Genomic DNA, 17,934 nt, shown 5'->3' on the forward strand with positions numbered 1-17,934 from the left:
ATAAGTCATTGCGTACCCTGCTCTGCGTCGGCTCTGGAATGATGTGGCACTACAAAACCCTGAGGTTTTACCGCATCAGTTTCCCTTTCCTTAATGAGACCCCACCTGTTTTGTTGGGGCATATCTTCGTTAAAACCGTTTTGTCAATGCTAAATAAGGAAATGTGCATCATAAAGTGTTAGTAAATTCACAGTTTTATCTCCGATCTAGCGAAGTGTAAAACTTTGCCAGGTTTGTGAGGGTTCATTGACATTTGTAAACGTTTCAAAGAAACCAATCTTAGTTACTCACAGGAAGAAGATACCAGCCTACCTGAGGCCACAGATTTCACTCATCCCCCTCCTAAAATGTTAAATCTCAGTCACAGTTTTCAAACTGTGACATGTCAATCTTCCTCAATAGTCTCCAAAATGCCGCTGCAGACTTGCATTTTGTGAGGTTATCAAAACTCTGTAAACATGGTCAGCAGATATTGTTGAACACCTGAATTGTAATGCATTTTTAGAATTCAATTTCAGTCATTTCTACAACTGATGAGAAGTGATCAGTTCTACAGTTCGAAACTGTGGGCAGTCGTTTTATTGCGTTTCTTTCGGCAATACAACACGATTCTCTGTTCATGCTTCGAAAGTAATGCTTTGTATTAAGTTTATAAAACACATTTATTTGATAGGATGTAGATTTCCTAGCCGGCGTTTCAGTTAAGAAAAGTAAAGCCACGGCCTTTCCTATTTGAAATAGGATTGTAATGTATAATATCTTGTGCACAAATGCAGTGCGGTTGTGTGCCTTTCACATGCCGTTTGCTGTATGACTTATGAGTTAGCGAAGCCATATACCCTTTAATGTGCAGTGTGACCTTTTCTTTCTGTTTGTGCAATTCTATGTGAAAGAGATGATAGTATCCATTTCATATTCCTTATGCTTCCAGTTGCTCCCTTTGTTTCATGCGTTTTCAGTGCATTTTATTGTTTCCAATCTAAACAACAACCAATGCTCTTTCCCCCTTCTCTTTAAGGTTGTAATCTACGGAGATCTGCCAAAACACAAAGAAAATGTGGTCTATTTGTCAAACCACCAGAGCACAGGTTAGTTTTCTAGTATATTTATTCGCATACCGATCATTTCTGAATCCGATTCTCCTGTTATTGTTACATTTATCACACAATTTTTAGTATAGAGAATTTTAAAAAACATTTTCTGATAATTGCCACCAGAATTTTTTAAATACCAATGGACACAGTAAGCTCCAAGACCATTTTGTCCTGACAAGGATTTCCCCTAACTCGGAACATCTTTATTTTCTTATAATGTTGGAAACTCAAATCCATGCATGACTCATCAGATGCCCTATAAACTTATCCACCACCAACCTGAAAAAGAGGTGATACTGTTATGTCGCAGTACAGCGTCGGGGCCAAAGTGACAGTCTTTAATGCTCTTAAATTGTCAAATATTTTGTAAGTATTTGTGACAAAACTGGACATGGAAAAGCTTTATAATAAATCAGGAATGGAAGTAAGAATATATTATGAAAAGTGTTCAAAAGCTACGCACGTGTTTTTTTCCCCCTCCGTTTTATCAGCATGATGTCTGTTGATTGTTCAGCATGTAATTTGAGGGATGATGATCACCGTTTCTTTGAGGCCTGCTAACAGAAATGTACATTAGCAATTCAAAGTAAGCTTCTTTGCTAGGAAATGAAGGTACCTGATGACTTTGAGTATTTTACCATAACACTTTAAATCTACACATGCTTACACAGCCAGAGAGAAAGGCCGGTTAGTAAATGAAATAAGCAGCATACTGAGACCACTGGGATTACTGGGACTGGAGGAGAACCCCAGTAACTGAGAACAAGTGATGCAGAGGTGGGGAGTGTGCCTGGTTCGGCTCGTGCAGTGATGTACGGTGGCTTTGCACGGGTCTTTTGGTCTTAGGAGATGACCGACATTTACGGAGTTTTGGGAGGAGGCATAGGCATGTGGTGTCTACTAGATTGACATCACTGATACTTTTATGTCCCTGTTGGTATTTGTATTGCTTAGCATTCTGTCGCTGCCAGGAATTTACCTGTCTGAGTGGTGGGCAGTTATGTCTAGTGTTAGTGCTCAGATCTTGGTGAGGTAGTATGCCTTTGGTCTCTGCGTTTAGTGCGCAGGAACACAGCTCTCTGTTTGCCAATCAGACCACCCAGGAAAGCATGGAGTGCCGACCTTGAAGAGCATCGGTTAGTGTATGGAAGCTTACAGAGAAAGAAAGATGTCAAACGTTGAGTTCTTCTCTTTCCTGCTAGATGCCTGATCTCCAAAAAGCTGTAGATTTGACTGGTCTTTTTTATGATCCTTCGCAAGATGGTGGCTCTTCAATTGATCGTTGTATGAAGTTCCTAATCCGAAATTGAGCTAATCTTTTTTCCTCAGATGTAATTTGTTTTTTAGATCATATATAAGGAGGCACTGTTAAAAGATGGTTGTGTCGCAATGCATTTAATTACTTATTTTTCTTCAAGTTCATTGTCTACTTATTACCATTTTGTCCCCGATTTTTTTTGCTCTACTTATAACTGGTCTCCTGCCTGGATTGTTTAGCTCCTTGATTTCCAACAACTTCATTAATTCTTCATCTTTGATCAGCTACTATACCAAGATTGTCGTGGGGGCTTTTTTTTCCTGCCCTTTGTGGCCTTTTCCTTTTAACTGGGACACAGTCAACTGGGACACTTGATACCTTTCACTTGAATATTAGTTGTGGGGTGGCACTGTAGCTACTAAAAGGAGTCACCTTTTCTTTGGGAAATCGACAAAGATACTAAGATAGATCTTCAAAGTATCCAGTCCTTGAAACTTAGCCGCAATGCCACCCTAACACAGTTAACTGCAAACTCCAAAGGACGAATACAACTTTTTCATCCTTAAGTCTTTGACTTCAAGATGGACGGAAGATATTGACATGGAAGCAGCTGAGCCTTCTGAGGATGTTCTAGGTAATATCTAATCATTGTTTTTTTCTGATATACATTTTTATTGACATTTTCCATAAACAACATTACATTGCTTCCATGTGAGTAACCCATAATGCGATTAAACTATTAACTGTACCCGTCACCTCCCTCCCCCCTGACTCTTGCGCATTCTAGTTTATAATCATACACCATATACTCAATTCCGTTCATCGTGAAGAGTTGGCAGCTTTAAACAATGGTATCACCCTTGGACCCCTTCACTCACACTATCCACCTCGCCTCAGTGCTTTCATGCAGTCTCAGCAACCCATAAAGACGTGTATATCTACGGTGGTAAAAGTCTGGGGGCTCCAAGAGTTGGGTGAGCATTGCTGCCTAAGCTTGCAAGTCGTCTGCAAGTTTATTATCTGTGCTTGTTTTACGCATGTGACTCCCCTTAACATTCACCCATTCAGCCATGACTCTCATCCAGTATTTTATATCGGGTGTGGCCGGGACAACCTCCCTAAAGACCACAAAAGTTCAACGACCAATATATCTAGCTCCATAAAAATGTTTTGCAGACCTCATACAGGGTTCCCTAAAACACATACAGGCATATAGGCAATATTATCATTTTTACAAGCTTAAGCTTCCACATCAAGGAGACCTGGCGAGAGTTCCAGAATTTCACTACAGGTTTCAGTCCCTCCAACAGTCTGTCTATATCTGTGGCCTCAAACTCCGCCACACCATGACTAAGTCTTATCCTAAGATATCTGGCCACCTTCATTTCCCACAGGAGATCTAATAACTGCAGGTCCTGTTCTCGTATACCAAACAGCCGCCCCATTGAGACCGATTTTTATTTGGATCTACTAACATGTAACGTGAATACTTCACCAAACTCATCAAGGACCGCCAACATTATTGAAACTGAGTATATCGTGTAGCGTAAATAGAGTAACTTGTCATCCACGTATAAGGAGACCACATGGGTATTCTCTCCTATCTGCATCCCCCAGCCCCACATCGGCTGGTGTAATCTGCATGCCAGTGGCTCCATCGCTAAAGCGAAGAGCGGGGGTTAAGAGGGCAGCCCTCTCTTGGCTCCTTGTGTGGTGTTAAGTGCAGCAACACCATTCCCCCCCTCACAACAGGGGCCCCATAGAGTAACTACACCCACCCGACGTACCTATTTCCTATGCCCACTTTCCGTAGGACCTTCCAAGGGAAACTCCAAGACAGGGAGTCAAATGCTTGTTCGATGTCCAGTAGTGCTAATGAACACTGGTCCTCTGCCACACTCAGTACATGCACAACCAAGGACAATCTCAATACGTTACCGAGTCTTCCTACAAGGTAGGAACCCACACTGGTCTTCGTGAACCAGCTTATGCAGGGCATTGCAGAGCTTATTGAGCATAAAAAGACTACTGTATAAGGGGTACTGGAGGAGATAGTGAGAGGATAATGATGCACATTGCTAAAGTGGAAGAAGCTGTGGGTACACTGGAACATCTTGTATATCTATGGAGAAGGCGATGCAAAGCTGCTTGTTGACAGACTGTAGGCGTAAACAGTTTGAGGAATGTGTTATTTCCTTGTTAACGCACATGGCATCCAAAGTGCAGTACCTGGAAAATGCTGTCACCTCCTCGCCAATCTGAATTCTGAGGATGCCTGCCTTTGCAAGCAAAGGAGACATTACATTTTGTGAAAAAACATTAAATTCAGATTACACAAAAGGCAGGTTCTTGTTTCGCCAGTCAGTATAGCAGTCTGCCTGAATTGTTAGCCCATTCGTAAATCTTATTGTGTGTGGCTAGCCAATATAATCTGAAAGGGACATCTAGCCCTAGTGGGCGTCGAGCGATTCCACATAAACTTTGTCTCCTGAATGAGATGTGAACAGAGTCCATATAAGCCCTCCCCCTCTGTGCTGGTGTCCGTTCCTTCTTTTCAGTTCTAGTAACACAGATTTGCACCGCAGTTAACCCGGCTGTTTATCAGCCTACTTGATGTTTTTTAGGCGCCGAAGCGGTGTGCCCTTTTCTACCCTGTTCAATGTGCTCTGTGTTCAAGCCTTGTGAGTCCTATGGATGGGAAATGTTCGCCACAGACCTTCTCTCTGTTTGCATTTGGTGTCTGGATGAGCACCATGACTCTGAATGCGACTCTTGTTGCCAGCTCCAACCGAAGGCACGAAGAGAACGTCGAATGAAGCTCCCTGCGGCATGGATATCACAGCCATCAAAGTCTTCTCGTCATCCTCGGTCCATTATGTGCTCCACAGACCGACCACACGTCCGGTGTAGGAGCCGTTCCTGTGGACATCATTCTCCTTCAATGTCCAGAGGTAATTCTCAGGGTTGGCAGTCGAAGTCGTGTTGCCTACTGTTGGTCCTCGTTCTTCTGTTGAAGTGTTGGGTCTTGAGTCCACCCGGCGTCTCCACACCTACCCTGAGGGCAAGGTGTCTTTGACCCATATTGAACACTATTCTCAATCTCTTCATTCTATTTTTGGGTTGTCACCTTCCTCTGGAGCGCCCCTTCGGCAGGTTCTCACTCGGCTTCAGGTCGACTTCCTGTTTCTAACACTTTAGCGACGCCGGTGCACAGCCCATTGAGGCTACCACCCTAGGTTCCTGCTTCTGGTCTGCTGACTCCGATGTTGGCATTGGGCTCTTGCCTGCCGGCTCCAATGGTGGTGCTATCAATGCTAATCGACGCTCCTTCTGACATCGAGGCCTCTCTCTCTGTGTTGACTAGCTTCGGTTAGGGAATCAGATGCGGCACAGATGGAGCCGCCTGTCTCAGACAGCCTTCGTCCTTTTTTCCTTCTGAGGACCATGGTTGTGGAAGTACTACGGAAGGTGTGTTGTATACCCATGCCATTTTGGACACGGTTCCACCCCCTATGCAGTCTAGCTGGTTAATCGACTTGGGTGACACCAGTGGCTTAGAATCTTCCCCAGCCTCCTGTCTCCTCCTGGTTCGGTTATGGAGGCGATTTCCACTCTGGTGGACATGCTCAATAGAGGTTTGGTTGTACTGGTTTTACAAATTCCTTCTGTGGAAGTGTCAAGAAACCCTATACTTGTTGTTCTACATCCTGCCCGGTCTAATGTAGAACCTGACCTTCTTCATAGTGACTGTCTTTCCGATATCCTGTTGGGTGCATGGGCTAAACCTGAAAAAGGTCTCCCTGTGGATTACTCTATTTCTCATAGGCATCGCGCGGCCTGGAGGATCCAGCCTGTCTCCTTAGACATCCATCTAATCGGAGCTTTTTGGTACATGCTGCTTTAGCCACCCAAAATATTGATTTTACCTCGCTTGTCTCTCTGGAACGAGAGTCCAGGAAATTTGATGGTTATGGTAGGTGCATTTTCTCTTCTTATGGCTCTGTCCTGTTATCTCTGGACACTTCGTGTGTCCTCGCCTGCTTCTTCTACACCTTATGGGACACAGTGGGGCGCCTCTTACCCTCCCTTCCAGAGGAAGCCCGTAATGCTATAGTTCCATTGGTTTGAGATGGGCAAAAAGCTGCCACACTTCTCATCTGCTGTGGTATGGATACCACAGATTCTGTTGGCCAGGCTATGGCCTCTTCCATAGCCCTGCATTGGTGTGCATGGTTGCATACTCCCAGGTTTTCCGAGGCTGTGCAAACTACTTTAATTGATGGCGCCTCCTTTTTAGTGTGTATGCCAACTCAGCTTTACGCCGGTTCAGAGATAGTCATGATTGTGCAGAGTCTTAACTCCGTTGTTGCACAAGGTTGTCGGGACAAATGGTTTCCCCTTGTTTCTGCTCTTATCGGCCTTCATAGGGTGGAGTGCTTCTCTTCCTTCTTGGGTCTGTGTGGTGTTCCTGCTTTCTGCAGGTGCTTTTCTTCTAATTATTCTGTCAGTGACAGATTTAGTTTCCAGCCCTATGGAGCATATTTTACTTTGCAGCCTCGTGGGGGCCTGTTCTACAACTTTTTTTGTCAATTGATTTTTGTTCTACCGAGTGCTTACTCTATATCGGGTATTCTGTTATGTTGTGCGGATGCATTATTCCCTTTTTTTCGGGGACCTTATTTTGTATGCCTTAGGAGCATCTTGTGAGCAACTTGTAAACTTAGTATCCCCTATAGGGGCTAAGACTATATCTTTTCTCATCTCCGTATGTCCTTATGGATAATGATCATACCACAGGCAGGCAGACTCATGGCCCTGTACCGTTTTCTTGTGCAAGCCTTTTTTCTTCTACTTTATTGTGCCCCTGCTGCTGTTAATCCTCAGCAGTTTGATGTTCTTTGTATCTGTTTTTACCCTTTAGGTGTTCCTACCTACCTAATTGGGTCACAGCCACTACTGTTGCTTCCTGCAGGGGCGTTTTTTTTATACAAATCTGCCATCGCACCCCTGTGAAAGCTGTTGTATCTGATATTCTTTTCAGTTCTGTTCCCATGGGACTCCGGTCCTTTGGATGTTGGATCCATGTCTTGGTATCTTTCTTTCATAGGAGGATAGGTTTAGTTTCTTTTCCGAATCTTCCTTTCTCTTCGTAGGTAGAGATACTGTGTTGGTCCTCACAGCTCTGTATGTCACTCCCGCCTTTTATGGCGTAGTTTTTCTATGTGGCAGACTGCTTTCTCTTTTTTCCCCCTCCCTCTTGGAGAGGTTCCACCCCCTCTTTTTTTAGTTGGGGTGTTTCATTACCTTCTCCTTGGGCATATCCTATCTTCTGTCCGACTGTGTATATCTGCTGCTTACGCACGGTCCTCAAATGTTGGGGGCTTCTTTCCCTTCCTGGGTCTTGTTCCCCTTGTACTCTGTACTCTCAGTTTTTGTCTAGAGCTTAAGTTTATTTTATTACCTGTTTCACGAGTATCCATGGAGCGTAGGACAGGTTTCCAACCTGTTTCTCAAGCATCCATGAGTTGGACAATGTGTGATTGTCTACATCAACTATGTGTGGCCTTTAGTCTCGGCCAGCTCTTTTGTTTCACCCTGGCTGGCTTTCTCCTTCTTCCTCATGGAGGACTCACACCTGCTGTTTATTCTTTGTTTCACCTGTTATCACCTGCTGGCACCCTTCCTCAGCCGGTGGCATTTGTTCTTGGACCCTTGGACTGTTGCCCTAGTTTTCCTGTAGTGAACAATACGCTCTCTACTTCCTACCCTTAAGTGGCATTGTGTTGATTTTTTCCAGCCTAGTCTTTCTGTCTCCACCTTAGTTACTGTCATAACTTCTTCTTTACAGTGGTAGGATGTAACATCTCTGTCCCCTTTTGATTATCTATGTTCATGGAGCAACCTTTGTTCCTCCACTCCGCATCCTCCTGCTCACTGGCAAAGGACATGGGTTACCTTTGGTGGAGTGCATATACTTTTGCTACTCTGTATGACTTGTGTCTCTACTGGATTTTCTGTGTTTTTTTCTATGCATATTTATTCTTGTATACATTTATCTTTAGATGTATATGTATCCACATGTATATACCCATCTCTTGAATGGATCTCTTGTAGATGTCTTTTACTTCTGATATATATATTTGGGTGTGTTTGCTGTGCACATATGGCCGTCTGGCCTTTTATACGGTGTACCTCACTACATTTTACCTACACCCTTCTTGATGACCTGTACAGCATTCTTGGTTGCACTTGTCTGTTTCCTTCCTTCTCTTCAGTGAGCGTGTCCGTTACAAATTTTCATAGGATGTATTGTATACCTTCAAGGTTCTCAATTGTTTTCTTTATTGTGCTTGTTGTTTCCTAGCGATGCTCTTCAGCATTCATTCTTCTCTTTCCGTTTTCTTTATCATTCTGGCATTGGAGTAACAAATCTATCTAATTTAACTCTAAATACAGCTGAATTACAGTTACTCTCACTGGGCCTGTCATTTGCACCAGAGAGCTCCTTCGACTATGCTGCCACGAGAATGGGTATCTATAGAGGCATAAGGAAATTAAAACTAAAAAAAATCATCTGCTAAAAAGCAATGCTGAACAAAGAGGAAATGACACACCAATAGTTTTATCTTCATTGGTAGAAATAACAGCAGGCTATAATTTTAATACCCAAGATATGATACTACTTCAAAATTTGGAAACTCTTGCCACAACAGAACCACAAGATACAATACGAACCGATGAACATGATATAAGCAATATGGGATGTACTACTAATTTGAAACCACTTTGTCCCAATAATGCCAAAGAGACAGGATAGATGTCTACCATGAACAACTAATTAAAGATCTGAAACAGCTAAACTATAGAACGAACAAATCAAAAAAGAAAAATAAACAAGAAATCAAATATCAACAACTGATGAGCAAACTATCCAGCAACAAGGAAATTGTGATACGCAATGCGCATAAAGGGGGAAATTTGGTAATCTGGAACAAATCAGATTACATTGACGAAGCCCAAAACAGCTCACAGACAAGGAGTTCTATCGCCGATGCGATCAGATAATGTTAAAAATGACATATGAAAAATTTTACACAAAATTAATGGCCTGGAAAGGTTTGGGACTATTAAGAAAAGAGGAATACTTGTTTTTAAAGAACAATACACCAACTACACCTGTACTCTATTTTATACCTAAACTACACACAAATCCAGAGAAACCTCCAGGTCGCCCCATTATTTCGGCAATGAACAGTTTAACAGAACATGCCTCCCAATATATAGACCATTTCCTACAAAATTTTGTCCAGAAATTGCCCTCATACCTGAAAGATACAGGTGACTTTTTGGCTAAAATTGATAACTTTGAGTGGCACAAAGACTATCTACTGATTACGATGGATATAACATCTTTATATACGAGTATCAGCCATAAAGACTGAATGAGGGCAACAGAGTACTATCTTGGACAAAGACATGAAATGTTTAAACAACACAGCAAAATGGTTTTAGATATGATTGATTTCTGTTTACATAACAATATATTTCTTTTCCAGCATACACTATACCAGTAGATATGTGGTGTTGCTATGGGGGCCAGTTTCTCCCCTAGCTACGCCTGTCTCCATATGGAGTGGTGGGAGGAACTGGTCCTCCATAGAAAATTTGAAAATACACTAAAACACCATGTAAAATGCTGGTGGCGATATATTGATGATTTGTTTTTAATTTGGCGTGGATCAGAATCAGAAGCAAAAGTTTTTATTCAGGAGTTAAACCAAAATGACATTAATTTACGCTTCACCTCAGACATTAGTGCACACGGGTTATTTTTTTGGATGTGGAAATATACATAGAGGACGGTAGGATTGAGACTAAAGTGCATAGAAAATGCACTGCAGTCAATTCAGTCCTACGCGCAAGCAGCCATCATCCAAAACACCTGGTACAGAGCATCCCCTATGGGGAAATGCTACGCATAAAACGCATATGTAGCACTAAGCAAGAACTGAGAAAAGCTCAACTAGAAAGCAAATCCAGATTTTTAAAACGGGGATACACGATTAAATGTATTGATGCTGCAATACAGAAGAGTAACTCGGTAGACAGAAGCGAGCTTTTAAAACTCACCTTACCAGAATTGGAACCAAACAATGAAAATGATATTGCTGTAAAACAGGTCCAAAGATTAGACCAACCCAACAATGAATTCAGAATGATAGTTGGGTACAGCAAACAGAACAAGGAAATCAGCCATATAATTCAGAGAAAGTGGTCACTGATAAAAAATGATCCGGTCTTGGGCGACAAGCTACCAAGCAGACCGTCGATTACAAACAGAAGGGCACCCAACATGAGAGACAGACTGGTGGTAAATAACCCAATTGAACAGCCAAAAAAGAATTGGCTTAACCAACGAAAGGGCTTTTACAAATGCAAGACCTGTAAGGCCTGTCAAAATGGAGTAAATACAACCAGTTTCAAAATAGCATTTGGTAAAGGTGACCAACAGATTAACAAAGCGCTGTCGTGCAAAACGGAATATGTCGTATATGTTCTCGAGTGCCCCTGCGAGCTCAGGTATGTGGGAAGTACCAAGCTGCAAGGGCATAAGAGAATATTGCAACATATAAGAGCAATTAAAAACAGAGACCCAACTTACCCGGTTGCCTGACATTTTAATGAGTGTCATCAAGGTGACCCAAAACTCCTAAAGTATTATCTAATAGACAGTATACCTTCCAATAAGAGAGGAGGAGATCGGGAGGACAGACTCCGTAAAATGGAAACCGGGTATATTTTAGAACTGGATTCCAGACACCCTAATGGTTTGAACATTAGGAGGACTTCTACACTTGTCTGTAAGAGAGAACATGGGTCTATTACGTGTCATCTATAATTGCAAAGAAATTTTAATCCCTACAGAGGATGATATCACGAAGGGATGGGCCAAATGGAAGAATGAGAATTCAAGTCTAAAAATGTAAGACCTCACGATAACAAAATAAGATCAGAAACTAAGATAAAGGCTTTTATCTTAGAGGTTCAAATTTAAAAAAAATACTTTCTTTTTTTTTTTTCAAAGTTGTTTTTATTAAGATTTTTGTAGAACGGAAAAGAAAAAACATGCGACAGTCCCGCACAACTTCCCACGCAGGGGGCATATGCAAAGTCGGGCGGCAGAGATGGCTTGGACCAAAGATAAGCACGTGTATCTAGGCCCGAGTAGGCCTTGAGTCAAATGAAAGCACATGAAGCATAGCATAGGCCGTGGATATAGAGTCAGCACAGAGTCAAGGTTACTAGCAGAAGTGGGTGCCACTGCAGAATCAAAAACAATGGAATAGGCCGGCACTCTACCTTGCGTTTGTCTATTTCTCCGCCTCAGCTAATTGTCAGGGCGTCACTAGGACATGAACCAGGAACTCTCACACCTACCCCCAATCCCCCCTCCTCCCCAGTGGTGGTAGCAACATCTGTACACACACAATCATCTGGATGGACAACACTCATACTTGAAATAAGTGGAGAGCTCGCACCGTAGGCGGGTAAACCGCCGATGGCAGACCTTTGGAGAGAAAGCGGACCAGGGGGCCCCAGCGGAACTTGAAATTTTTAAAATCGCCTAGGAAAATATCAGCCATTCTTTTCATACTCAACAGCTTCCACAATCTCGCATGCCATAGGGAAATCGCTGGGGCTTCCTTCTTCCATGCCGCCGCCAGGGTCAGCTTGGCCGCTCCTATACATAGCCAAAGTATCTTTTTGTCTGCCCTGGTTTGGTGTTCAAGATCCGGATCCCGAAGGCCCAGCAGAATATGGGCCATCGAATCCGCGATCGGGTAGCCCAGCATCTCTTTGATATGGGAGAAGATTTCCTCCCAATAGGGACGGATGACCGGGCAGTCCCACCAGATGTGGCGGAAGTCCCCCAGCAGGCCGCAGCCCCTCCAACATCTATCCGAAGAGCTTGGAAAAATCCGTCGTAACTTCGCCGGGTATAAGTACCAGTCCATCATTGTTTTAAGGTGGGCCTCCCGAAGCTCCACCGAATGGTTTTGTTTAGCTATGTCGTGCCACAGGTGGAACCACTCTTCCTCTGAGATATTGCGGCCGAGGAGCTCCTCCCACAGGGCCATGTAACACGGTCTAGGGGAGATAGCCATAGAGAGAAGGAGGCTATAGATAAAGGAAATGACACCCCGCATGGCGGAGGTCCTAGAGAGGAAGGCCTCGAAGGGGGTAAGCGGTCTGGTGGCCGCATCTCTGACTGAGGGGGACATCGCCCAATGGAGTTATTGGGCATGGCGGTATCGCTCCGACTGTTGGACCTCATAATCCCGCATACAGTTATCAAAAGTGAGCGGGGCAGAGACATGAAACCAGTGCGTGAGAGCTAGGCAGCCCCTTCCCTCCAGGCATCAATGGGACCTTCACGTGCAGCAGGTGGAAAGGCAGGATTAAAATGTATAGGTGTAAAGGGGGATGGAAAAGACGTCCATCGCTCATCACCAGAGACCGAGTCCCAGACTTTCAGAGTAGTGCTGGTGGGGGTGCTAATGTATGCGTTCTTGGGTCTATCGCCTTTGGGCTTCCACACTAAGTCCCAAAACGTTCTCCCCGCTACACTCCTATCCATATGTAACCAATGTTTCTCCGACGTAGGCTGGGTCCACTCCACCAATACCCGTAGTTGCGCCGCCTTATAGTATAAGTGCATGTCGGGAAGGCCTACCCCTCCCTCCTTCCTGGGGCGTCGGAGAGTGGCAAAGGAAAACCGAGCACGACCCCCTTGCCAAATGAAGCTGAGCATCAGTGTTTTAATGCGCCGGAAGAAGTCCCCCCCAAGCACAATAGGGAGCTCTTGGAAGAGGTATAAGAGCTTAGGAAGAAGGGACATTTTGAGCGCATGGATTCTCACCAGCCAGGATATGTACATCGGCTTCCAGCGGGCCAGGTCGCCCTGAACCCTCGCCAATAGGGGGGGGGGAAGTTGGCAGAGTACAACTTCCCAATCGTGGGAGTCAAATGGATCCCCAGGTACAATATGGAGGAGAGGGTCCATGGCAGAGGCGTGAGTGGCCGGAGGCGATTCACTTCGCCGGTGAGAGCGTGAGATTAAGAATGTAGGACTTATCGTAGTTGATCTTAAAACCTGCCACCTCTTCAAAGCGCGACAGGGCTTCCTGTGCATGGGATAGAGAGTGAGCGGGGTTCGAAAGGGAGAGTAGGACGTCATCAGCGAACAGGGTAATCTTGTGCTGCTCCCCAGTGAAGGGCAGTCCCCGAACATCCGGGTTCTCCCTCACAGCTAGAGCCAGTGGTTCGATGCTCAAGGCGAACAGCAGGGGGGAAAGAGGGCAGCCCTGCCTAGTACCTCGCGAATGCTGAAAGTACGCCGACAGATGTCCGTTAACCGTCACCCTAGACCGGGGGCTGCTGTAGTTCGCTCTAAGCATCGATAAGAATTTAGCCGAGAAGCCAAACGCCGTCAAAGTCTGGAACAAGAAGCCCCAAACCACCCGGTCAAAGGCCTTCTCGGCATCACGGCCCACTAGGACCGCCGGGATCTTGAACCTGTTGGCCTTCTCGATCAGATGGATAACTCTTCTGGTGTTATTGTGATTCTGGCGCCCTTTAATGAATCCAGACTGGTCCGGGTGAATGAGTGCCGGCATTAAGTCCTGGAGTCTGTTCGCGATGATGGAAGAATACAATTTGGCATCTATGTTAAGTAGGGCGATTGATCTATACGATGAGTACCTAGACGGGTCCTTCCCTGGCTTGGGGATGACCGATATTATAGCCTCCGCCATGGAGCCCGGAGTCGTGCCTGCCTCTACCATGCTATTAAATAGTTGAACTAAAAAATCACCCATTTCAGTGGTGAAGGTTTGGTAAAAGAGAGCTGTAAATCCATCCGCTCCAGGGGCCTTATGGGGCTTCAGAGCTTTAATGGCAGCCAATACCTCTTCCCTGGAGAAGGGGGCCGTGAGCAGCTTGTTCCATTCCGCAGAAACCTGGGGGAGCGGGAGCGCTCTCAGGTAATCCCTTTGCGCCTCGGGGTCTAGGGTATCCCCTGCGTACAGTGCCTCGTAGAAATCACCGAAGAGGCCAGCCTTGGCCTCATCACGATGCGTCACGGTCCCAGTCGTGTCCTGGATACCCCCAATATATTCCTTCTCTCTCTTGTCTCGGAGTTGTCGGGCCAGGTGCTTCCCTACTTTGTTCCCTTGTGAATAGGAGAGGCGCCGCAATTTCAGCAAGGTATATTCCGCTCTGTTATTATAATGAGCCCTGAGTTTGCCCCCGACAGCCGTCAGCTGCCTTAGCGCCTGTCTGGAGGGGTTCTGCTTATGCGCCAGCTCAAGAGTGGAGAGCTCCCTCTCCAACTCCTCCCGTTCTGTCAGTCTCAGCCAGTTAAGGGCAGCATTAAGAGCCAAACAGCTGCCCCGTATAGATGCCTTAAAGGCGTCCCACATATTAAAGACTGACGTGTCGTTCACGTGGTTGAATTAAAAAAACTCGCGAATAGCCTTCCGCAATTCCTTACAGGAAGGTTCATCCCGGACCAGGGAGGCCGGAAAGTACCACTTGCGGTGGGCGTTTCCCCCCGTTGCCCAATGCAAGCAGATCGCAAGCAAACTGTGATCAGAGATGGACAAAGGGAATATTTTGGCCTCGCGCAGGTTCCCCTGGAGAGATTGACTTAGAAAAATATGGTCTAAACGAGAGTAAGAGCGATGAACATGGGAGAAGAAGGTAAAGTCCCTAGACTGGGGGTGGAGAAAGCGCCAACCATCTATAAGTCCCATGTCCTCTATCATCCGCTGCGTCTCGGCGGAGAAGAGTCCGGCGTCGGATCTCTGGTGGTGCGAGCTGTCTAAGTCCTTGTGCATACCAAATTAAAATCCCCCATTACAATCAAGGCCATCTCGACAAAGTCCTCAACAATCCGCAGCAGGCCTTGAATAAACCCATTTTGACCCACATTGGGAGCATATAGGACCAAAAACGTGCACATCTTGCCATGTAGCATACCCTTGACCATGAGCCAGCGGCCTTCCCTATCGCTACTCACTCCCATGGGTTGGAATTGTAAGGCTGAGCGGAATAGAAGGGCCACTCCCTTATGTTTCGTGGGGGCTGAGGACCTATAAATAAGGGGAAATTGCTTATGCTTAAGGCGGATTTCGTCCTTCCTAGCCGGATGAGTTTCTTGAAGTCCCACCACGTCTAGTTGATGATCAAGGATATATTTCCAAACCTTCTGGCGTTTCTGGGGGGGAGTTCAAACCCTTCACATTCCATGTTCCCAAGGTGAGAGGCATCACGGACATGGTAACCCACCCAGCTCAACAAGCGGGATCATACTGGCAGACTCACCTCCCCCCAGCCAGAACTGACAACCCACATCCCTCTCCCCTCCGTAAGTGTAGGCATCGCACGATAGCACAGTCCCTAGAAAATCCCTCGCCATGCAGTGACCACCCGCTACCACATCCCCTCTCCCAGGTCTCCCAGCGTAGCGCACATGACGCATTCCATCCACAATGAACTTCTCGCACACGTCCCCCTGCTACCACCACTGCCCTCCTACCACCTCCCCACCCCCTCCCCCACCTCCCCCACCTCCCCCCAAACCCCTAGAAAACTCAGGCCAGAACAGGCAATTCAAAAAAAGACAATGAAAGAGCCCGCAAAATGGGCTTCTGACAAAAGACCGTAAGGGTCGGGGGTTGTGGCACCAGGCAGTGTTCACCCAGAACTCAGGGCTGGGGTGTCTCAACAGAGAGTACATAGGTCCCTCGTGGTACCTGATATAGATGTGTCCCTCCGGCGTCCACGAAGCCTCCTCTTGGGGCCTCATGCCGCTGATGAGCTGCCAGTCTGTGCCGCCTCCGTTACCAGCGCAACTGAGGCAACCGCCGCTCCCCTCTCGTGCAGGCTAACCGATGGAGCCGGCCCCCCCGTCACCGCAGCTCGTCCCACTCTCTGCCAGGCCGGGGAGCGTGATCGTCGTCTCGGTGGGGAACTCTCATCCCTGGGGGCCGTGGTAGTGTCATCTAGGCCAAGGATCTCCCTGGCCGCCGATAAAGATCTGACCTGGACTAGCCTGTTCTGCCAACGAAAGATGAGGCGAAAAGGGTGGCCCCATGAGTAGGCCACCTTCTGATCTCGTAGAAATGCGGTCACGGGTCGGAAGTCTCGTCGCTTCTGCAGGGTTGAAGCTGCCAGGTCCTGAAATAATTGAGGACGGTGGTCTCGAAATTGCAGGGGATGAATTCCTCTCGCTTTCCTGAGTATACGCTCCTTTAGCTGGAAGTCATGGACACAGGCCAAGATATCAGGGGGTGGTGCCCTCGAGCCCCGCGGCAGACCAACTCGGTGGACCCTGTCCATACGAATCTCCTTGAGATCTTCGTCCGCCAAAATCTGTAAGAAGAGGGCCTCCACATAGCCTCGCAAGTCCCCTCCCTCTCCTTCCCAGGGCACCGCCCGTATTCTGAAGTTGTTGCGGCGCAACCTGTTTTCCAAATCCTCGGCGTGGGCTTGGAGGTCCAGGTTCTGTTCCGTTAGCCTAAGCACATCTTGCTGGAGTTGGTGCACATCTCCCGCCAGCCCCAGGCCATGTTCCTCCAATGTCGCCACCCGCTCTCCTATACCGTCCACATCTCTCCTCACCTCGCGCAAGTCCGATGCCAGCTGGGAGCGGAGCTCTGAGATGTCCTCCTTGATGGCCGTAAAGAGCTCGATCATGAATGCCTTGCTGGCGGGCGCATCATCTTCTCCTCGTGGGGGCGATTTGCTGCTCCCCGGGGACGACGCAGGTGGCGGTCCCTTCGACACTCCATCTTTGCCCGGTATGTCCTTACGGGGTCTGGTCGCCTTGTTACTGGCCTAGTAGCCCACCAGTGTGCAGTAGGAGCAGGCCAGAACACCCCCCACGACGATGCTCGCCCTGGCTGTAGACCAGGCTTCCGCAGTCACTGTACTGCAGCACCTTACTCCCCTCCTTGCCTCCGTATCCGGAGTCTCCTGGCGGGTTCCCACTCAGGCGTACTTGATTTTGAACCCTGGAATCCCCCGCTGCGCCACCAAGGGCACAGGGACATAGGACTGCTGGGCCTCAGGTCCCGGCCACTACCGTCAACCACGCCGGCTCAAGAGTTCAGACAAGGGTGCAAACCTCGGGCAAGGAGCCAACGGCGAATCCACAGGCCGACACTGCCGGTTGCAGCCCCAGCTCTTCTCTCCGAAGAATTCAGCGGGTAAGTCCAGGACCTCCTCGAAGCAGGTCAAACACACGGGCCAGGCCGGTCCCTTGCTAGGCCCAAGCAGGACCACACCTCAGTCTGTAGCTGTGCACCCGATATCCGATCCTCCACAGGCCGGCGCCAACCCCGGGGGCACTCGTCGGCACCGCAGGAGAACGGGACCCCCACTCCGCGGCAAATGTTGTGTTAGAGCCTCAGTTCAACAGTTCTCCGATCCTGGGCGTCGCGGATCCAACCTGGCGGCTGTCCCCTGCAGGCCTCCCCTCTGTGACCCCACGAATCGCGAATAAGGCAGCACTGGGCC

The 17,934-nt window shown here is 47.0% G+C and overlaps 1 protein-coding gene across 1 annotated transcript in view; it reads left to right on the forward strand.

The window, feature by feature from the left end:
- Positions 1-17,934, forward strand: part of AGPAT5 (1-acylglycerol-3-phosphate O-acyltransferase 5) — a 520,893-nt gene that overhangs the window by 100,993 nt on the left and 401,966 nt on the right. The window contains exon 2 of the mRNA XM_078647934.1: positions 1,019-1,088. Coding sequence (XP_078504060.1) covers positions 1,019-1,088 — 70 coding nt within the window. The remainder of the gene's footprint in view (positions 1-1,018; positions 1,089-17,934) is intronic.

Source organism: Lissotriton helveticus, chromosome 6 (genome assembly GCF_964261635.1).
Source record: "Lissotriton helveticus chromosome 6, aLisHel1.1, whole genome shotgun sequence".
Classification (NCBI taxonomy): domain Eukaryota; kingdom Metazoa; phylum Chordata; class Amphibia; order Caudata; family Salamandridae; genus Lissotriton; species Lissotriton helveticus.